At 64.1% G+C, this 17,383-nt stretch overlaps 1 protein-coding gene across 1 annotated transcript in view; it reads left to right on the top strand.

Annotated features, from left to right (window-relative positions):
* Positions 1 to 17,383, top strand: part of AJAP1 (adherens junctions associated protein 1) — a 100,329-nt gene that overhangs the window by 35,265 nt on the left and 47,681 nt on the right. Inside the window, exon 2 of the mRNA XM_039842366.1 lies at positions 13,708 to 14,516. Coding sequence (XP_039698300.1) covers positions 13,708 to 14,516 — 809 coding nt within the window. The remainder of the gene's footprint in view (positions 1 to 13,707; positions 14,517 to 17,383) is intronic.

The raw sequence follows: 17,383 nt of genomic DNA, 5'->3' as shown, positions 1-17,383 counted from the left end.
CAGCCCGCGGTCACAGGGCGGCACAGGTGGGCACTGGTGGAGGTGGACTCTGAGCTTCAGAGGAGGCCCCTGGGGGGCAGGAGGAGAGGAAGGTGAGGACAGATCATCATGCAGGGCTTCTAGGAGGTGGCGGGGGGAGGGGACAAGGGCTGGAGGAGTCCCGAGGCTTCCTGGGGCTGCAGTGGCCCTTCCTGCCCCACGTGAGGCTGACCCCATGCGTGCTGGGCATCCAGGGCGTCAGGGAGAGGGAGACAGAGTTGCCACGTCAGGAGAACCAGCCTCGGTCCCCGAGGGGGCAGGTAGAGCAAGGGTGACTCATGGGGAGGTGGCCCGCCATTCGGGCTGCAGGGCTCTCCTCCCTGGGGGACGGGTAGAGGGTCGCCCGCTTGGCAACCCGGGGCCTCGGCGTCCCCATCTGCACAGCAGGAATGGTGTCCCTGCCCTGCCCATGTCGGAAGTTCCCTCGGGAGCTTCGAGCTCAGACGGAAATCAGACGCGCTGTCACAGACCGCTCGCTCACCGCGCGGAGCTGTCAGAAGCTGCGGAGAATCATGGGGACCCTCTGGAGTGGCGAAGGCCGTGTGTCCGCAGCCCGGTTCCTCTCGGAAGTAAGCAGCAGCGAGCCAGGGACTTCCACGCAGAACCAACCGAGCTTGAAGCCAGGCTTCGGAGCGGAGCGTGGGGGCCTCCTCGGTGTCTGGTCCATGCACCCTGCGTTTGGGGACTTAGCTTTCCCAGAAAACAGGTTTCTTCCCCCTCAAGTCACAGCTCCTGCCCAGCCTTGGGGCTTTCCGGAAGTGCCCCAGACCTCCTGGCGAGAACCCCTGCGACACCCCACGTGCCGGCCCCTGCCTGGGCCACCTGGCTGGCTGGGCCCCAACTAATGGCGTTTTGTCCTCACGCCAGCAGCGGCCGTCACGTCGGCCCCGTGCCAAGCTGTGTTCGCGCCCAGCCCTGGACACAGCACGTGGAGATTCACGCGAGAGGATGCGTGTCTGATGAGGTGGCCGGGGTCGTGGGCTTCACAGCTGCGCCACCGGAGGAGGCTTCGGAGAACCGGAGAAGGGGCGGCTGGGAGCCGTGCGCGCGTGTGCGCCCGTTTCTGTGCGTCGTGCATACGCGTGCCTGTGTGTAAGCATGCGAGTGGGTGGGTGTGCCTCCGTGCGCCTGCATGTGCCACGTGCATCCACGTGTGTTCGTGTGAGACCGAGTGTGAGGGCACTTGCCACCTGCATGTGGGAGCACAGCTCAGCAGTCAGTGAGTCCCAAGTCCGCCGCGTGGCAGACCCCGCAGGACGCCATCCGCGGATCGCACCGGAGGCTTCCTCAGCTGGGCCGCCGTCCCTGCTCGCTCAGGGCTCTTTGGAGGGAGTGAGCTCCCCGTCACCGTCTGTGCTCAGAGGCTGGGGAGCCGTGAGGGCGGTGGTTAGGGCAGGGCGTCCGCAGAGGCAGGACTTCCCCGGCCCCCTCTGACCGCAGAGCTGGCTGGCTGCTTGCCTGCGCCTCATTCTGCACCTAGGCCCCTGGGGGGAGTCGGGCTGAGTGACCGTAAAGCGGACTCCGAGTCCCACAGGCCGCGGCCAGGTCCTTGCCACACTGCCCACTGGTGACCTTGAGCCAGTGCACTGACCTTTCTGAAATGTCCATGTCCTCGCTGGTAACATGGAGACGTGGGGGCGCCTCTCTCAGAGGGCGTGGACGGGGTACCTGGGCTGGCCCAACGAGGACCTGGAAGGGACCCGTGAGCGCCCAGGACATGGCTGTCCTGGAAGCCACTGCTGTGCTCAGGGCGAGCTGTCACTTCCTGCTTCACCGTCCCCACCGCCGTTGTGCTCTGTGTGTGTGTGCATGTGTGTGTGTGTGTGCATGTGCATGTGCATGAATATGTCAATGCACGTGTCCCAATGTGTGCATGTGTGTGGTGATGTCTTGACTGTGTGATAGTGTGCATGAATGTATGTATGTGTGTATGCGTGTGTGTCCCTGTGTGTATTATTGCCAATGATGCGGTGGTAATTGTGTACATGTCGGTGTATTGCAAAGCATGAGTGTGTCATTAATAATAGCATCGCAGCGGCGATATATATGGCAGGCTCTTATTAGCAACGCATCTTCGATATTATTATTAGTAATGAATATGTAGCTGTGTGTGTGTGCACCGTGTGTGTACTAACGTTGACCATGAAGTGCCGCCACCAGCCGATTATGTGTCGCAGCGTGATATTGGCCAAAATCCCAATATTGTGTATCGTGTGTGTGCATGTGCTGTGAGATAATATTGTGTATGCGTATTATTGCGCGTGTGATAATGCGTGAAGATGTGTATGCGGTAATGACGCGGGGTGGTATTGATGTCCCTGTTTGTGTGTGTGTAATATTATTAGCGTGGCGCATGATGCATGGAGGTGTATGCGTGTGATGCGTGTATTGCATGGTCGTGGCATGCGTGTGTCAATGCGTCTTTGCGTGTTAACCAGCGCGTAGCCATGCCCCTTATAGATATTAATACCGCGGTAATGTGATAACGTATTACGTAATGCGCGCGGCGTGCATGAGTGTCGCGTGTTAACAGTAATGCGTCTGCGTGTGTACACCGCGTCTTATAGATGCGCGATTATCGGCCAGCCCGCCTGCGCTCCCCTCTCTCTTGAGGTTGGGCCGGAGGCGGGCGTGGGTGGGGAGGAGGCAGAGCCTCTGTCCTTCCCACTCCCTCCTGCCGGGAACGAGCAGCTCTCTGTAGCGGGGATAAATCTGAACTTGACCTACATTGCAGGATGCGCGTGGATGATTTCATGTACTTCTGGCAATTCTTGCTTCTTTCCAAGTCATGGTTTTCTCTTTCCCCATCTGTGGACTGGGGATTACGGGACGGGCCACCAAGGAGCCCCCAACAGTCCCTGCTACCCCCACCCACTGTGCTCATTCTCAAGACCCCTGCGGCCTTCGGGCCCCTGTGGAGGCTCCACGCCACCTCGGCCTCACTCACACTCAGGTGCAAAGGACTGGGGGATGGTGACGTCTGTATGGCAGGTAGCAGAGAGGCTATTTGAGGGCCTCTGGGCTCCCCAAGTCCCCTGAAGTGGGGGGAGCTCCTTTTGACTGTAAAGTTCAATCAGCATCCTCCCTCCTCATGCTCCCCAAATCTGAAGGACCTTCAGGGTCACCCCCACCCCCAGCACAACCGGCAGGCTGCAGGGACCCCTCCCCCAGCCGCCTGACGAGTGGTTGTCTGTCTTTCCTTTGCGATGCCCCTGGCCCAACACTGCTGCCTCCCGCCGGGCTCAGAACCTCTGCGATCTCCGGTCCTCGTTCACCCACCTCGAGCTCTTAACCCACTTCCGCCCCCCGAGTCTGCCCCCGGATGTGCCCGCGGCCGATCCTTCAGCCGCCTGAGTCCTCTGAACAGTCACGCCCGGGAAGGACGCTCCCCACCCCAGCTTTCTCTGGTCCCGGGGCATCTGGAGGTCAGAGCCGGGTGGCTCGGGCGGGGTCGGCTGGAGCCCAGTGGTGAGATCAAGGTCCCAGCCCCAGCGGGCCCCCTCCCCCTCCCCCGCCCCGGGCGCCTGTGCGGACCACAGCTGCTCTGCCTTCAGCTCCTGAGGCCGGAGTCCAGATCGCTTTTCACTCCTAACAAGCTGGCCGGGCCCTTTGCTAAGAGCTGTGCCAGCATCTTGTCATTGTCACATCCCCTTGCTCGAGGTGGGCACGTGACCGCCGCAGGAGACAGGGCCCGGGGAGATGAAGGGCCCAGCCCAGGCCACGCCGCCGGAGAGCTGGTGACCGGACCCCTCGGCTTCCCCGTGGCCGTCTGGCCCTGTACCCCCCATGCCTCGCCCTCCTCACGTCCACCGACGTCGTACCCCGCACACCCGCGGAGCCCGTGGCAGCCCTGCCTGTCGTCCGTCCCCAGAGGCAGCGGCCCGCTCACTGTGTCCGGCCTTCGAGTTGGCTTACAAAGTGCCCGCGCGTGTGCGGTGTGCGGAGCTTCTTACGCACCAGCTCGGTAGCAACGCAACCAAAATAGGTTTTCCCACGGAGGAGGGGGCTTCCGTGGGCGCTTTGGGAGCCGGCGACGTTTCTTCTTCCAAGTCCGCTCTTCGGGGATGAGGCTGTCACTAACGAGCCGTGTGTCACTGGGGTCCGTGTCTGAGACGCCCGGACACGGCGGAGGAGGGCGCGGCGCCCCCGTGGCCGGGCACGTCCCCGTCCGTGCGCGTCCCCAGTGTCCTGTCGCGTTGGTGGCGCGTCTTTCCAGAGGAGACACGGACACTCTTTTTGTGCTTCTTTCTCCTGCAGGACGTTTTTCCCGGGGGCGGGGGTGTGTGGGCAGCGTGAGGCGGTGCGTGTGCGAGGCTCGGCCCTGGGCCCGTCAGCACCCACTCCCAGCTTTCTGTCCGCCTGGCCCTGGGCCGTCCGGTGTCCTTACGTGTCTTCCGCAGTGGCGCCTGTCCCTCCTCGGGATCGCACGAGCGCTGTCTGGGACGGCTCCCTGGCCGGACACCCGGGCTGAGGGCAGCCGGGCTCCAGAAGGAGCCGTGACGCCCGGCGCCAGCTGCCGTATGCGTGTGCTCTGCCCGGGACCCTTGTCCCCAGGGTCGCCTGGCCCCAGCCCTAAGCTCGGCGTCCCTTCTCCCCCCACTGACCCCAGCCTCTGTCTCCTGTCAAAAATGGATATAAAGTTGGGATGAACCGGTCTGAGAGGATTAGGCCACGTTTCTTAGCTCTCGACCCTGGGTGACCCTACGGAGCGTCCGAAAGCATTGCTGGTGCTGGGCCTGGTCCTCAGAGACCCTGGTTAGTGGCTCTGCAGTGGCACCTGGGTCTCAGCATCTGTGACCACTCTCTTCCTGACCAGGTGATTCTCACCTGAGGCCTGGGCCTCCGCCGGGGCTTTGCGGCATCGACTTTGCCCTTCTAGGCCCTTCCGAGAGTCCTTGCTCTGAGCTGACTTTGGTCGGGGAGGTTCCGGGAGGTTCCGGAGGGCAGAGTCCTCGCCCAACTCCCGTTAGTGTCGGGCTCGGCCCACTCTGCCCCTTTGCCCAGTGGGATGTGGAGAAGAGATGGTGCCCGACCCGCTATGGGCGAGGTCGTGCTGGGGGCCCGGGGCCCGTCTCAGACTTTCGTCCCCCTGGCAGAAGAAGCGTGGGCAGCATGGCCCGGGGCAGCTGGCTCGCCTGGGGAGGTGCCTAGCCATGGGGCAGCTGCTGGTCATGTCTTGGGCATTGCCAGAGAGGGCACAGACGCAATGTTAGAGGGACAGTAGCTGAAGCCAGGGGACCCCCGGGGCCAGGGCACTCCCCGGGGCCGCCGGTCCTGGATGGCCTGCTCGCTGCCCCACTGCACGATGGCTGCAGAGGGACACCAGTGACCCGGCTGCAGCTGCCGGCGCCGAAACGTCACACGCAGGAGCCCAACTCCCCACCCCCCGGGAGAGAGCGTGGCACCCACAGGGCTCCCCACCTACTACTTGTCACCACCTCACTCCTTTGGCATGCTCGCGGGCACGTTGCCCGGGCAACCAGACGCCAGCGCGTGGCTGCCGCTCAGCCTCGTCCCGCACCTGCGCAGCCCGTGCAGCAGCGAGCTCCGCCTCCCAGCCCTGCGGACGCCGCTCGGAGCGCCCCGGGGAGGAGATGCGCCCCCGGAGCCATCCAGGGCCACGGGGGGAGGGGGCGCGGAGGCATCACGCGGATGCTGAGCACCTACGAACCCCGTGACACCCTGCGCCGTGGGTACCGTGTTCATCCCACTCTACGGGTGGGGAAACTGAGGCACAGAGCGATTATGGGGATCGCAGCGCCAGGACTGGAAGTCAGGCAGCTGGCCTGAGCCCTGGTGTCACCTGGCACTGTGCCATCGCTGGAGCGTGTGTCAGTCAGTCATCTCCGAGTCTCTTTCCTCCTGGGGGCAAAGGTGGTCATTCCCGTCTGGCCAGGCCTGGGAGAGCAGACCACACGGGCGCCGGAGGCTTCCTCAGCCCCAGCGCCGCGGGCTCGGCCGGCGAGTCACTGCAGAGCTGTCCCGTGCACCGCTGGTGTCTAGCAGCGCCCTGACCTCCGTCTACGAGATGCTGGCAGCAGCACCCCCTGCCCACGTCCCCAAGGCAGAAGTGTCTGCAGACGTTGCTGGTGTCCCCGGGGCACGGTCAGGCCAGGCAGGAAGCGCCGAGCGTGTAAATAAACGCGCCGTGTCCACTGTAAGGCACGCAGGGTGCCCGGGCCATCGTTCTCTGCAAGAGCCTGTGACGCAGCTCCCTGACACGTGTGGGGCCCAGACCCCCGATGGGCGGGGAGGGGGCGGAGGCAGCACCACGAGGGTCCAGTGCCCGCCTGGGCGCCCCTCCCTGGGCAGAGCCATCCTCCTCACGGGATAGGGAGCTTTCCCGTTCGCTCTGCTGTCCCCAGCACGTCCCTGTCCCCAGCCCCTCAGTCCCTCAGCCCATGACCCTGGGGCCCTAGCTCCTGAGCACAGATACCTCGAGTCTCTGAATCCTAAACTCAGTTTGGGGACCGATGCCCCTTGCTGCACCCCCAGCCAGGCCCCTTCGTTTGTGGGCCTCATATTGGTGTTGTCCGTGTCATGGGGGTTTGGGGCGAGCCCCCCACCCACCGGTGCTCCAGGGACAAGGGTCGGGCAGGACCCGTCCACTTCGCCTCGTCCCCTCTTCTCCCTGGGGCTTGGCCGCAGCTCACGTCGAGGCCGAGGCCGCTCGGGCCCCAAGTGCTGGGACTTGGCCGTCCCTGCTCCTTCCAGCCAGGGAGCCCCGCTGTCTGGCCAGACCGTCAAACGCCGTGGCCGCTAGGTGGACGCGCGTTCTCGGTGTGCTCAGGTCCTCCTAGCACCCCTGTGCCGACCCCGGGAGGGGCCACGTCACAACGAGCACACCTCCCTGCAGGGCGCTGGCCCCGTCCCCCCTCCGCCTGCAGGGAACAGGAGCCGCATCCCTGGGCCATGCAGGCCGAGCGCCTCCCAGTCTTGGACCCAGGAGGGGGGCCTGCGCTCGTGGGCACCCAGCGGACCCCGAGCTCTGGAAGGGATGGGAGCCAGAGACTTCTCGTTCCGGAGCTTTCTTTCCAGTGTAGAGCCATCGTTGCTATGTGGCTCCGTCTCCGTGAGTCGAGTGCGACGGGGGCACCTGTCACCCTGGGCCACCAAGGAGGAACACCCCTAGGCCCGTGCCGTTCCTGAAGGGATGGGCACTCTGAGTCTGGAGTCGCGAGGTGGAGCTAGGCTCTGGCCGGTCGTCACGCTGGCACCTGGCTGGGGATGCCAGCAAGTGAACCACCTCTCCCTGGGACACTGGACCAGCGACTGCTTTCCCAAAGCACGTGCGCTCCTTCCTGAGCCAGTTCTGGGGACGGACCCAGAGGCCTTGTGTCCCTGAGTCGGTGTGTGTGTGGCGGCGGGGCAGGTCTCTGCTCCTGAAATCCAGCCGGAGGCCTTCTGGGGATGGGGGACGGGGAGGGAGGCGGCCTCTGAGCACGCCCGGTCCTCCTGCGAGGCAGGTCCACTGGCTTCAGGGGCCACACACCTCCCCGTCCAGGGCGGCGGTGCCGGAGAACTTGGAGCAGCCTGCGATCGGGGACGTCAGGGGCGATGGGCCTTCTGCACGAGGCACCGGGCATCCCCTCCCGCCCAAGGGCAAACGTCTCCTGGTAAGATGCACGTTTCGTCGGGAGGATGGGACGGTGAGGAAGAGGCACAAAGTTCAGGCTTGAGCGTGGCCACCGCCGTCCCCTCAGTCACAGCCTGGGGCCTGGGGTTCGCTCTCAGGAGGCTGAGAGCTCCCCCCACCCAGGACCCCACGCCTGTGCCCCTTGGTCTCCTGTCTGCAAAGAGCGGAATATGATGCTGTCATGTTCCAGAAGGGAGCGCTGAGTGACCCCGGGAGCAGAGCTCGGTGCCGTCCTGCCCCCAGCCTCCCTCCAGGTCCCTGGGGAGAGAGCCCGCGGGCTGGAGCTCTGGGCTTGTCCTGGCAGCCGCACGCACCCAGGAAGCAGCGCAGCAGCCGCTGAGGAAGGGAAGAGGGCGCCCGTTCCCCGCCACCTGCTCGGACGGGGCGTCCTCGAACCTGTCCCGTCCATTCCCTCCGGCCTGTTCTGGCTTCAAACAAGTGAGCTTCGAAGAGTTAGAGTTGGGGGCGTTCCCCCACCCCCCGAGAGTGCGTGCTGCGCTTACCGGTCTGCATCCACAGACTGGCGTGTGGGGAGGGGGAGGCGTCGCTCAGCAGACACACCTGGCAAACAAGACCTCGGCCAGGTGACCAAGGTCCGCAGCACAGCAATAAGTCAGGGGCCCGGCAGGCCGCCCGATACGACGTGATGACAAGCACGCAGCGCCCCGTGGTTCCGCCCAAGAAGCCGTGGGCCCCGTCCAGCCATGAGAGGGCATCGACGAATCCCAGTGGAGGGGCGTCCGGTGAACCCGACCAGCACGCCCCCAAACCGTGATGTCATCGCAGACAAGGGAAATCTTGAGAAACCGTCACTCACGGGAGCCTAAGGAGAGGTGACGGCTCAATGTCACGCGGCGTCCTCGGTGGGACTCTGGGACAGAACAAGGACGTTGGGACAAGCTGGTGGAATCCAAATGAAGTGTGGAATTACATGACTGTCAACGTACCAGCGAGTCTCCCGGGTGGTGACAGACACAGCACGGTGACGCGGATGTCACACCGGGAGAGGGGCGCACGGGAACTCTGCCCTGTCTCAGTTCCTGCGAATCTAAAGCTAGACCAAAATGACGCTCATTTAAGCAAATCCGCCCACAGAAGCGAGTCGGGACAGGAAGCGTCTGGAGAAGGGGAGCCGGGAGGCTCAGCACGGGCTCCCCAGGGCTCCCGGTCCCCAGGGAAAGGGACGTCTGTGTCTGCAGCGGGGAGGGGCGTCCACAGAGGAGCCTGGGGCGCCAGAGCCAGCGCGTGCCGGAAGCGGCGTCTCTGCCCTACACGTCCCGGAATCCTATCGAGCTCTGCCCACCTGCTGTTCATCACGGACGTGTCATCTTCTCAGAGGTGACACCCCATGGCCCGCCTGCTCCCCGGCTCTTATGAAGAATGAAAGATGGGGGCCTGCAGAGCGGAGGCCACCGGCCCACGCCGAGGCCAACTTCTGCACGGGACAGACCGCGGCTTGTCTTCCCAGCCAGCTGGTGACGAGCCCAAGAGCAGATGCCTGGGACAGGGGTCTGCAGTCGCCCAGTGCTGGGATTGCGTGTGGCAGGGCCGGACGGACGCCTCTGAGGTCCCCTCCCATCCTGGAGATTCCGGGATGGCCCGGGGCTCCCTTGTGAGTTTCCAGCACAGCCCAGATTCTCAGCGCCCCAAGCTCCGGGCTCGGGCAGGTGGCCGCAGCTGCCCCGTCGGGGCGAAGTGCCACCTTAGGTCGGAGTGATGTCTTCGTTTCCCCTAATTGACAGTGAAGAAAATGTACAGAAGGTATCGAATTGAATCTCAATTAGCTGAATCTTATTAAATTGTTCTTGGGGGAAAAAAGATTCGATAAAAATTTAAAAGAGGGAGAAGCCGGGAAGCCGCAGACGGGAAGAGAGCAGAGTCCCGGCTGGAAGCCGTAGGTGGCGGGTGGCGGGCGGGGGCTGTTTCGTCTTCATTCAAACCTCAGGGCTTGGACGCCGCTGTCCAGAGCCGCGCGGGCCTGTCCTTCACGGCTGCGGACACGGGCGGCGAGTCCCGGGGAGGACCGCATGGCCGGATCCAAGACGTCTCCGCCATGCGTGGGCTCACCGTGGGGCCCCCGCAGCTCGGGGAGGCGATGCAGCGACACCTCACGGGTCGGTCTCCACCACCCTCGCACACGTCCATGTCTCGAGATATAACTTAATCCCCCAAAATTCATCTCCTTAAAGCACACGGTGCGGTGGTTTTAATGTGGGCACAAGACTGTGTGCCCATCACCACCGTTAATGCCGGGACGGTCTCGCCGCCCGGGCAACTGGGCACAGGGGCAAGAGGCGGCCTCTGAGCGTGCCTGGCGCCAGAGGTCCTGCGAGGGCGGTCCGCTGGCCTCGGGGACACAGGCCTCTCTGTCCAGGGCAGTGGTGCCAGAGAACCTGGAGCAGTCCGTGATCTGGGGTGACCTTCAGCGGTCGCTCCCTATGGCTCCTGCCCCTGCCCGGACCCCGCTAATGTGCTGTCTCTGTGGATCCACCGGTTCCCGGCGGTCTGTGGACGGGGTTGCAGGACACGTGGCCTTTGGCTGTGGGCCTGTCCGCCCGCCGCAGTGACTTCTGGTGCATCGGCGTCGGAGCAAGCCCAGTGCTGGGTTTTCCGGCCCGACTGGCTTCCACGTCGGGGACGGCTCTGCCCATCGTCTTTATGCTTCGCTGGCGGACGCTGGGGCTGCGTCCACTCCCCGCCACCGTGAACGCCCGCGCCCACGTCTCTGCGCGGACACGCGATCACACCCAGGAGCGGAGCTGCTGGGGTGGTGGGAACTTCCAGAGGAGCCGCCAGACTGTTTTCCACAGCTGCAGCACCGAGAACGCGTCGGGGTTCCCGTCTCCCCACATCCCCTCCACTGCACCCCGGGCTCGGAACTGGCCGCCTCTCTGCTTGTAGCCATCCTCGTGGGCGTGAAGTGGGGGCGTGCTCGGGAGGGGTCTGTGGGAGGGGTCTGTGGGTGCCGCCGGGTTTTGGGGGAGCCGGTACCACCTGTGCTAGCATTGCACGTGCCTGCGTCATGGCCTGGCCTCCTCGGTGCCAGCAATGACGGGTAGCGATGTCATCGTCTGCAGCCCGAGCCTCCCTCCTGAGGACGTGTGGGGTTTCTCTGCCATCTTGAGAAATGGCTGACAGCACCAGGGGTGGCTTCTGGGGTACGAAGGCTGTGAGTGGTCCTCCAAAAATGTGTTCTTCTGGAAACGAGTGTGGAGTTGGGGGCCCCCAGTGCTGTGCTGCGTGGAGCATCCCTGGGGTCCTGCCTGGCTTCAATGCCGGCGAGAAGGATGAGGACAGAGGTCACTGGTCACTTTACATGTGGCCCTGAGTCCTCTAATGCCGAGATGCAGGTTCAACCTAGGGAGCCATCCACCTGCGTCCAGGACCAGGCTGCATGGCATGCGTAGGCCCGAGCGCCTGGCCACACAGCAGAGGGTCTGGGGCCTTCGACCGCAAGACACCGACTGGCCCTGGCCTCTGGTGGGAGGGGCTCCCTTGCCAGCCGTGTCTCCTGGGTGCCGGGGGAGGGGCGGGGCCTCGGTCCTGCCCGGTTCACCTGCCCACCTTCCTTTCTCTGCCTGAACAACCCGCCGCTTCAGAAAGGAAGAACCTGGACCCAAAGAGAAAAAACAAACCGAGCTTTCCAGCTTCGAAACTGGTTGGTTTTTCTGCATAACAGCTGGGTGGCGTGGAAATGAGGGGGTTTCCATGGTAACCAATTACAGCTTATGATTGGTGAAAAATGACAGAAATATCCTGTGTGTAAAGTTATGCTGGGGCAGGCAGGCAAGCGCAGGCTCAGGTCTGCTGTGTTAATGTCCTGGGGCGATATTTCTCAAAGTGCTGACAGCAGGCAGGTTTGCACGTGGCCGCTCTTCATTCGGCCTGCCTGGTGGGGCCTGGTGGTACCTGGCGAGGCCTGGTGGGTCTGGTGGTACCTGGTGGGGCCTGGTGGGATCTGGTGGTCCCTGGCGAGGCCTGATGGGACTCCATGGTACCTGGTGAGGCCTGATGGGGCTCCGGTGGTACCTGGTGGGGACTGGTGGGGTTTGGTGATACCTGGTGCGGCTTGGCGGATCTCATGAGGCCTAATAAGGCCTGGTGGGAGCTGGTGAGGCCAGTGGTGCCTGGTGGACTCTGGTGGTGTCCAGCAGTGCCTCATGGTGCCCAGTGAGGCCTGACGGTACCTGGCGAGGCCTGGGGATGCCAACGGTGTCTTCCGGGCTGAGGCACCATCGCGGCCTGAAGTGGTGGCTCATTTCCCTAAGGGCCCGACTCTCGTCCATTTGTGCAAAGTTGGGGGAGAAGCAGAGGTTCCGACCGCTCAGCCCCACTGAGTCGCCGGCACCCGCAGGGGCTGTGCTGTGTGCGCAGGGGGCTCCACACCGACCCGATCTGGCTGTGCGGTGTCGGGGGCCCTGGTCCCTGCACCGAACTTGGCTGGCGGTGCTGAGAAACTGCACACCGGCAGAAAATCAGTGTGGAGGCGTTCGCATAATAAGCAGTCCCTAATTTCTGCAGCAAAGCACTTTCATTCTGATTGAAAAACCGGGGCCTGTCACTTGGGGGTCAGTGCTGTGTGGTAATTAGCGCTCGTTAATACACGTTTCCTCCTCCCACGTGCCGATGGCCGTGGGGACCAGCACTGTCCCAAGTGCCAGTGAGAAGGGCCGGCCTGGTGTGCCCCGTGTGTGGGGGGGCACGCGTGCAGGATGGGGGGGCACGTGCACGGGCATGCTGCACGGGCATGCTCACTCTCACACTGACACACACACATCAACAGTCACATACACTCACCGACACGTGGTCCCGAGACACACGCGCTGACACGGTGACTCACACTCGCATGCCGACTTCCTCCCTTCCAAAGCCGCGGCCCACCTCGCAGAGCCAAGCTGCCGTGCTGCCTCGGGGGTGGGGGGGCTTCGCGCACCGAGCACCCGCACCCACCCCCGCCCGCCACTCGCTGAGGTCCTGGGCGCCTGTCAGCTTTCAGCCCTGACGTCGGTGACAGGCGCCGACTTCGAATGGTGCCTGCACCCGGTTCTCAGTTATCTCAGCTGGGGGAGGGGGGCACATGGGCCGGGTCCCCACTCCCTTCCACGTGGCCCTCCAGAGCTCTGGCTGGTCACATGACACTCTGTGCGCCCGGCTGGCCATCTCCCTAGAAGCCCAGCCGCACGGAGAGCTGGCCCACCACAGCCAGCCTGCTTGGGGTCCGCCCTTTCCCCAGCCTCCCCGAGCCGAGGCGGGTCAGCGGCCTCCCGGACGGAGGGCGGACAGGAGGCTCACTTGGGCAGAGTGGGCGCGTCTGCACATGCCCCACATACCCACAGCAGGGTGCACTTCCCTGGGCAAAATCGGAGCCCGCCCCAAACAAGCAGCTTTCCCGGGAAGGCATTCGAGGCCGCGAGGCTGCTGTGAAACGTGCATATTGGGCTGAGATGCGCGCGGAGAGCACACAGCACGGGGCCGTGGCGGGGGCTCAGGGCATGGTGAGGCCGGGCAGGTTGACCGGCACAGGGAGGGGACAGCCCTGTCCCTGCAGAGCTCAGCAGAGGCTGCATGGTTAGAGTCACTGGCCTGGACCGTGCCCTGCTGACCCCTGTGCTCCCCACGACCCCCCGTGCTCCCCACGACCTCCGTGCTCCCCACGCCTCCGTTTCCCGGCGACAGAGCGGGGCCTTCGCGGTCGTCCCGCCAGCTGACAACGGGGTCTTGGGACTCGGTTTCCTCCCGTGCCGCGGGTGGCGGGGTGTCGGCCTGCGGCCCCGTGCGCTGCTGGCTCTGTGGACAGACGTGGCAGGTGACGTGCGGGCCGGGGAGGCAGCACTGATGAACAATGGCTGGGACCGTCCTTCAGGACACTGCTTGGCGCGCACCCGACTGGGCCCTGGCGGAGGGTGGGACTCGCGCTTGCTGCCAGGACGGGGTCCCCGCCTCCGTGTTACCGGGAGGGGGTCCCCACCTCCGTGGAGAGGGGTGACGCCGTGACCCTGGCCCGCACTGACGCTGCTCCCTTTCCCACGCAGGTCCATGTCGATCCGCTGGCCGGGCTGCCCGCTGCGAAGCCACACGTGGATGCTCATAGCCATGTTTCAGCTGGCGCTGGACCTGCCCGCGTGCGAGGCCCTGGGCCCGGGCCCCGAGTTCCGGCTGCTGCCCCGGCCGCCACAACGGCCACTGCGCCTGTGGAGTGTGAAGAGCGGACAGCCGGCCAGGGTCCCGGCCCCCGTGTGGAGCCCCCGCCCGGCCCGCGTGGAGCGCAGCCACGGGCCGATGCAGAGTCCCCGGGCCAGACGGGCGCACAGACCCAGGGACCAGGTGGCCGGCCTGGTGCCCAAGGGGGGGCTCGCCAAGCCCCCCGCCGCGGCCAAACCCGGCCCGTCCCTGGGCGCCTCGGCCTCGTCCCCGTCCCCCGCGGTGGCCGGTGGGGCGGTCGCAGACCAGCAGGCCCTCCTGCGGAGGGGGAAGAGACACCTGCAGGCGGCCGGCCTCAGCGGCTTCGAGTTCCGCGGCAGCCGGCCCACCACCGAGGCGGAGTTCATCGCGTGGGGGCCCACGGGCGAGGAGGCCCCCGAGCTCGGCACGGCCCCCGGCGCGTCCGGCCCCACCACGGGCTCCGTCTTCCAAACGCGGAGGACCACCGCGGCGCCCGCCAGCACCACCGCCTCGGCCGCCACGGCCACCTCCGTGCCGCTGCAGACTAAGGGGGTCACCGCGGCCCTGGACCCCAGGAGCAGGATCCAGGTTGGGGTTAGCACAACAGAGCCTTCCACCAGTCCCAGCAGAGACAGCGGGAAAGACACCCAGCCCCCGCGGATTCTGGGGGAGACCTCAGGTAGGCGCCCTCTTTCTGGCTTGGGTTCGGCTTGGGGCGAGAGGCGCCCTGGGGGGCGTGGCTCGGGAGGGGCGCCGAGCTGCGCTGGGTGACGCTTCCTGCTGGGGCTCCATGTTTCTCCGTGGCCAAGGCCAAGGGCCGCCGTGGGAAGGGCGCGCCGCGGCAGACGCAGGCCGTGCTCTGGGAGGGGGTGGCCGGGAGGCACAGGGGGAGCTTCCGCCCCGAGCGGCGGCCCCGAGGGGCTGCTGTGCCTGCCTTGCCCCCCGAAGCTGTGTCGGATCCCGCCGAGTCCTGCGGGACATAAGGCCACACCTTCCTGAAGGGAGGCGCGTTGTCCCTGCGGGGTCCAGCTCGGGGGCAGGTGGGGCGCAGCCGATGGGGTCGGGGCCACGTGGATCTTGGCCTTGGAGGGTGTGGCTCTGTGCAGCTGGGAAGGGCCGAGGCCGCTGGGGCAGCAGTGAGGAGGGACGGGGCGGGCGTCGTCGCTCCTTCCGCCTCTGCTGTCCCCGCGCATGGCCCGTCACCCTGCCGTGCCCCGCTCCCTCCTCCTGCACCTCCTCCTTCGGCTGCTTCGAAAGGAGTAGCCCTTAAAATCCTCCAGGGCCGAAGCCCGCCCCTTCACCGGTAGCCGCCCGCGTGGACCCGGCTCCGTGACCAGCTGGGGAAAACGCAGAGTCCGGGGCCCCTCTGTCCCCACCCTCCTCCAGCGCCGCTGTCTCCGTGGCCTGGCCGTGGCCCCGCCCCCACCGCGACTCAGGTGCGTGGGTCGGACCTGCGCATGCGCATCGTGGACAGCGGCGGGGCTAACCCGGTGGAGGGGGCGGTGCCGTTCCAGGGCACAGAGGGGCGGCCGTCACCCCCGCTCGCCTCTCCACCTCTTCTGGGTCTGGGCTCCATGGGCCCCAGCCAGGGCTTCAAAAACCGGGAGAAGGGGGACTCGCTCCCCGGGTCCCTTTGCACTTGGCCTCTGCACGAGACCGCATCCTGGCGGGCGGGCTGTGGCCAGTGGCTGGACGGGTTTCCATGGAAGGCTGGCCTTTGTTCCGTGGCCTGGTTTCTCCCTTGACTGGAATGAGAGAGCTGTGGTTTTCATTCCGAGCGCCTATTGCCTAGAGAGAAACATCACTGTGAAACGAAAACCCAGCTCTATGTCCACGCCAGGCCGTGGACATGGGGCCGTGAGCTTGGGCGCATGGCAGGAGAGTCTGCAGGGCCCTGCACGGGCCACCCCAAAGACCGGTCCCTCCCGGCCCTGTACCTTCTTCTGGAATCCACACACACACACAGGCCTGTGCCAGGCGCCCGGGAGCAGCTTACAAAGCATTTGTTTTTACCTCAATAAACTCACAAACCATCATCGTAATGGAATTTACTGCTGCCCTCATTTACTGTCATCTCCTCTGTATACGTCACTTACTATACAGACATGGATGAGAAAGCAAGTCCCCATTTGCTCCAAATTGTATTTGATATTACTAAAGTTAAATGCCGGGGACACCATTATAGGGCTTAGCAAATTAATTCACAGTGCATTGGACGTTGCTAATCCAACTCGACAGATGCTTATCTTGGAAAAGATTTGTGGTTCTTCATAATATAATCTGGTGTGAGATTAATTTGTTTAGCAAAACAGATTTAAAGGGGGGAAAATATGTGTGTCCTGATGCAGAGAAATGTTAATTCTGGGAAGTGACGCTGGATTCTTAGAAGAGACAGCCAGGGGCCTCAGCTCCCAGGCCAAGTTAGGGAAAGATGAGAGATGCTGAGATGGTCCCTCTCACCTGGGATCATCCAAGCCCAGCGGGTCCTATATCAGTGACGTGGGCCCCGTGGGGTCCTGCGAGACCCCTGGCCTCGGCAGTCATCAGATGGGGACCGGGGCTCCCTACCTGTCATGGGGCGGGACTGCCACCACACACTTCACAGGCAGACTCCAAGGCGGCGAGGGTGGTCCTGGGGACAGCAGGGCTGTGTTCACAACGCCTCGTGTCAACGTGGGCTCTGCCGTGTGTGGCCGCACGGGCCTGGGAAATGTCCCGTCTCTCTTCACTCTGTTTTCCTCATCAGCAAAATTAAAGAAATCTCTCTGCTAACTGATTGCTGGGAGGATTTAGTGAATCAACAGCAAAACTAAGATATTGTGCCTGGCACCTGAGACTCTCCGTACACGCCGGCAAGAGGGACCGCGACAGGAGCGTTGCAGGTGACAAGGACAAGCAGGCTGCCAGGGACATGGAGTCTTGTCGTCCCAGCACACCCAGCTTTCTCACTCACTGCCGGGGGACCCCAAAGTCTGGAATTCAGCTGTTAAGAAGCAATGTGAAGAATTTGCGAAGTCGGGTGTGCTGTCCAGTGAGGAATGTTTGGAATCGGAGTTTGGGAGCTGTGATTTAATTTTCGCTCCCATAGAGAGCAGTTTAGAAGGGCGGGCTACGTTTTCCCGTCTGTCTGCAGTGCAGGCGTCAGTGGGCAGGGAAGGGGCAGGGGGCTGGTGATTTGGGGCACTCTGGAATCCTGCGGGAGCTAACATGACGTGGGACAGCTGCTGGAATTGTCAGCGGCCACTCTCGCAGAATCATCCTGCAGGCAATGTGACTGGGAAATCTCTCCTAGTTTCAGTGCAGTGGTGAAAAGCACCACCGCCTGCCCTCGGATCCTGGCCGCATCGTTATTAGCTGTGTGAACTTGGGCGACTTGCTCGTCCTCTCTGTGCCCCAGTAGGAATTACAGAATAAACCATTTCATAGTACATGCCAGGTGCTCAGTGCTTAGCACATAACAGCTGTTCAGTACAGGCTTGCCAGTGTCATTGTGATGTTGATGCTGATGGCGGCGGTGGTGAAGCGATGATGGTGATGATGGTGATG

This window comes from Pteropus medius, unplaced genomic scaffold (genome assembly GCF_902729225.1).
Source record: "Pteropus medius unplaced genomic scaffold, Ma_sr-lr_union100, whole genome shotgun sequence".
Classification (NCBI taxonomy): Eukaryota; Metazoa; Chordata; class Mammalia; order Chiroptera; family Pteropodidae; genus Pteropus; species Pteropus medius.
This window is presented reverse-complemented; position numbering and strand designations above follow the sequence as displayed.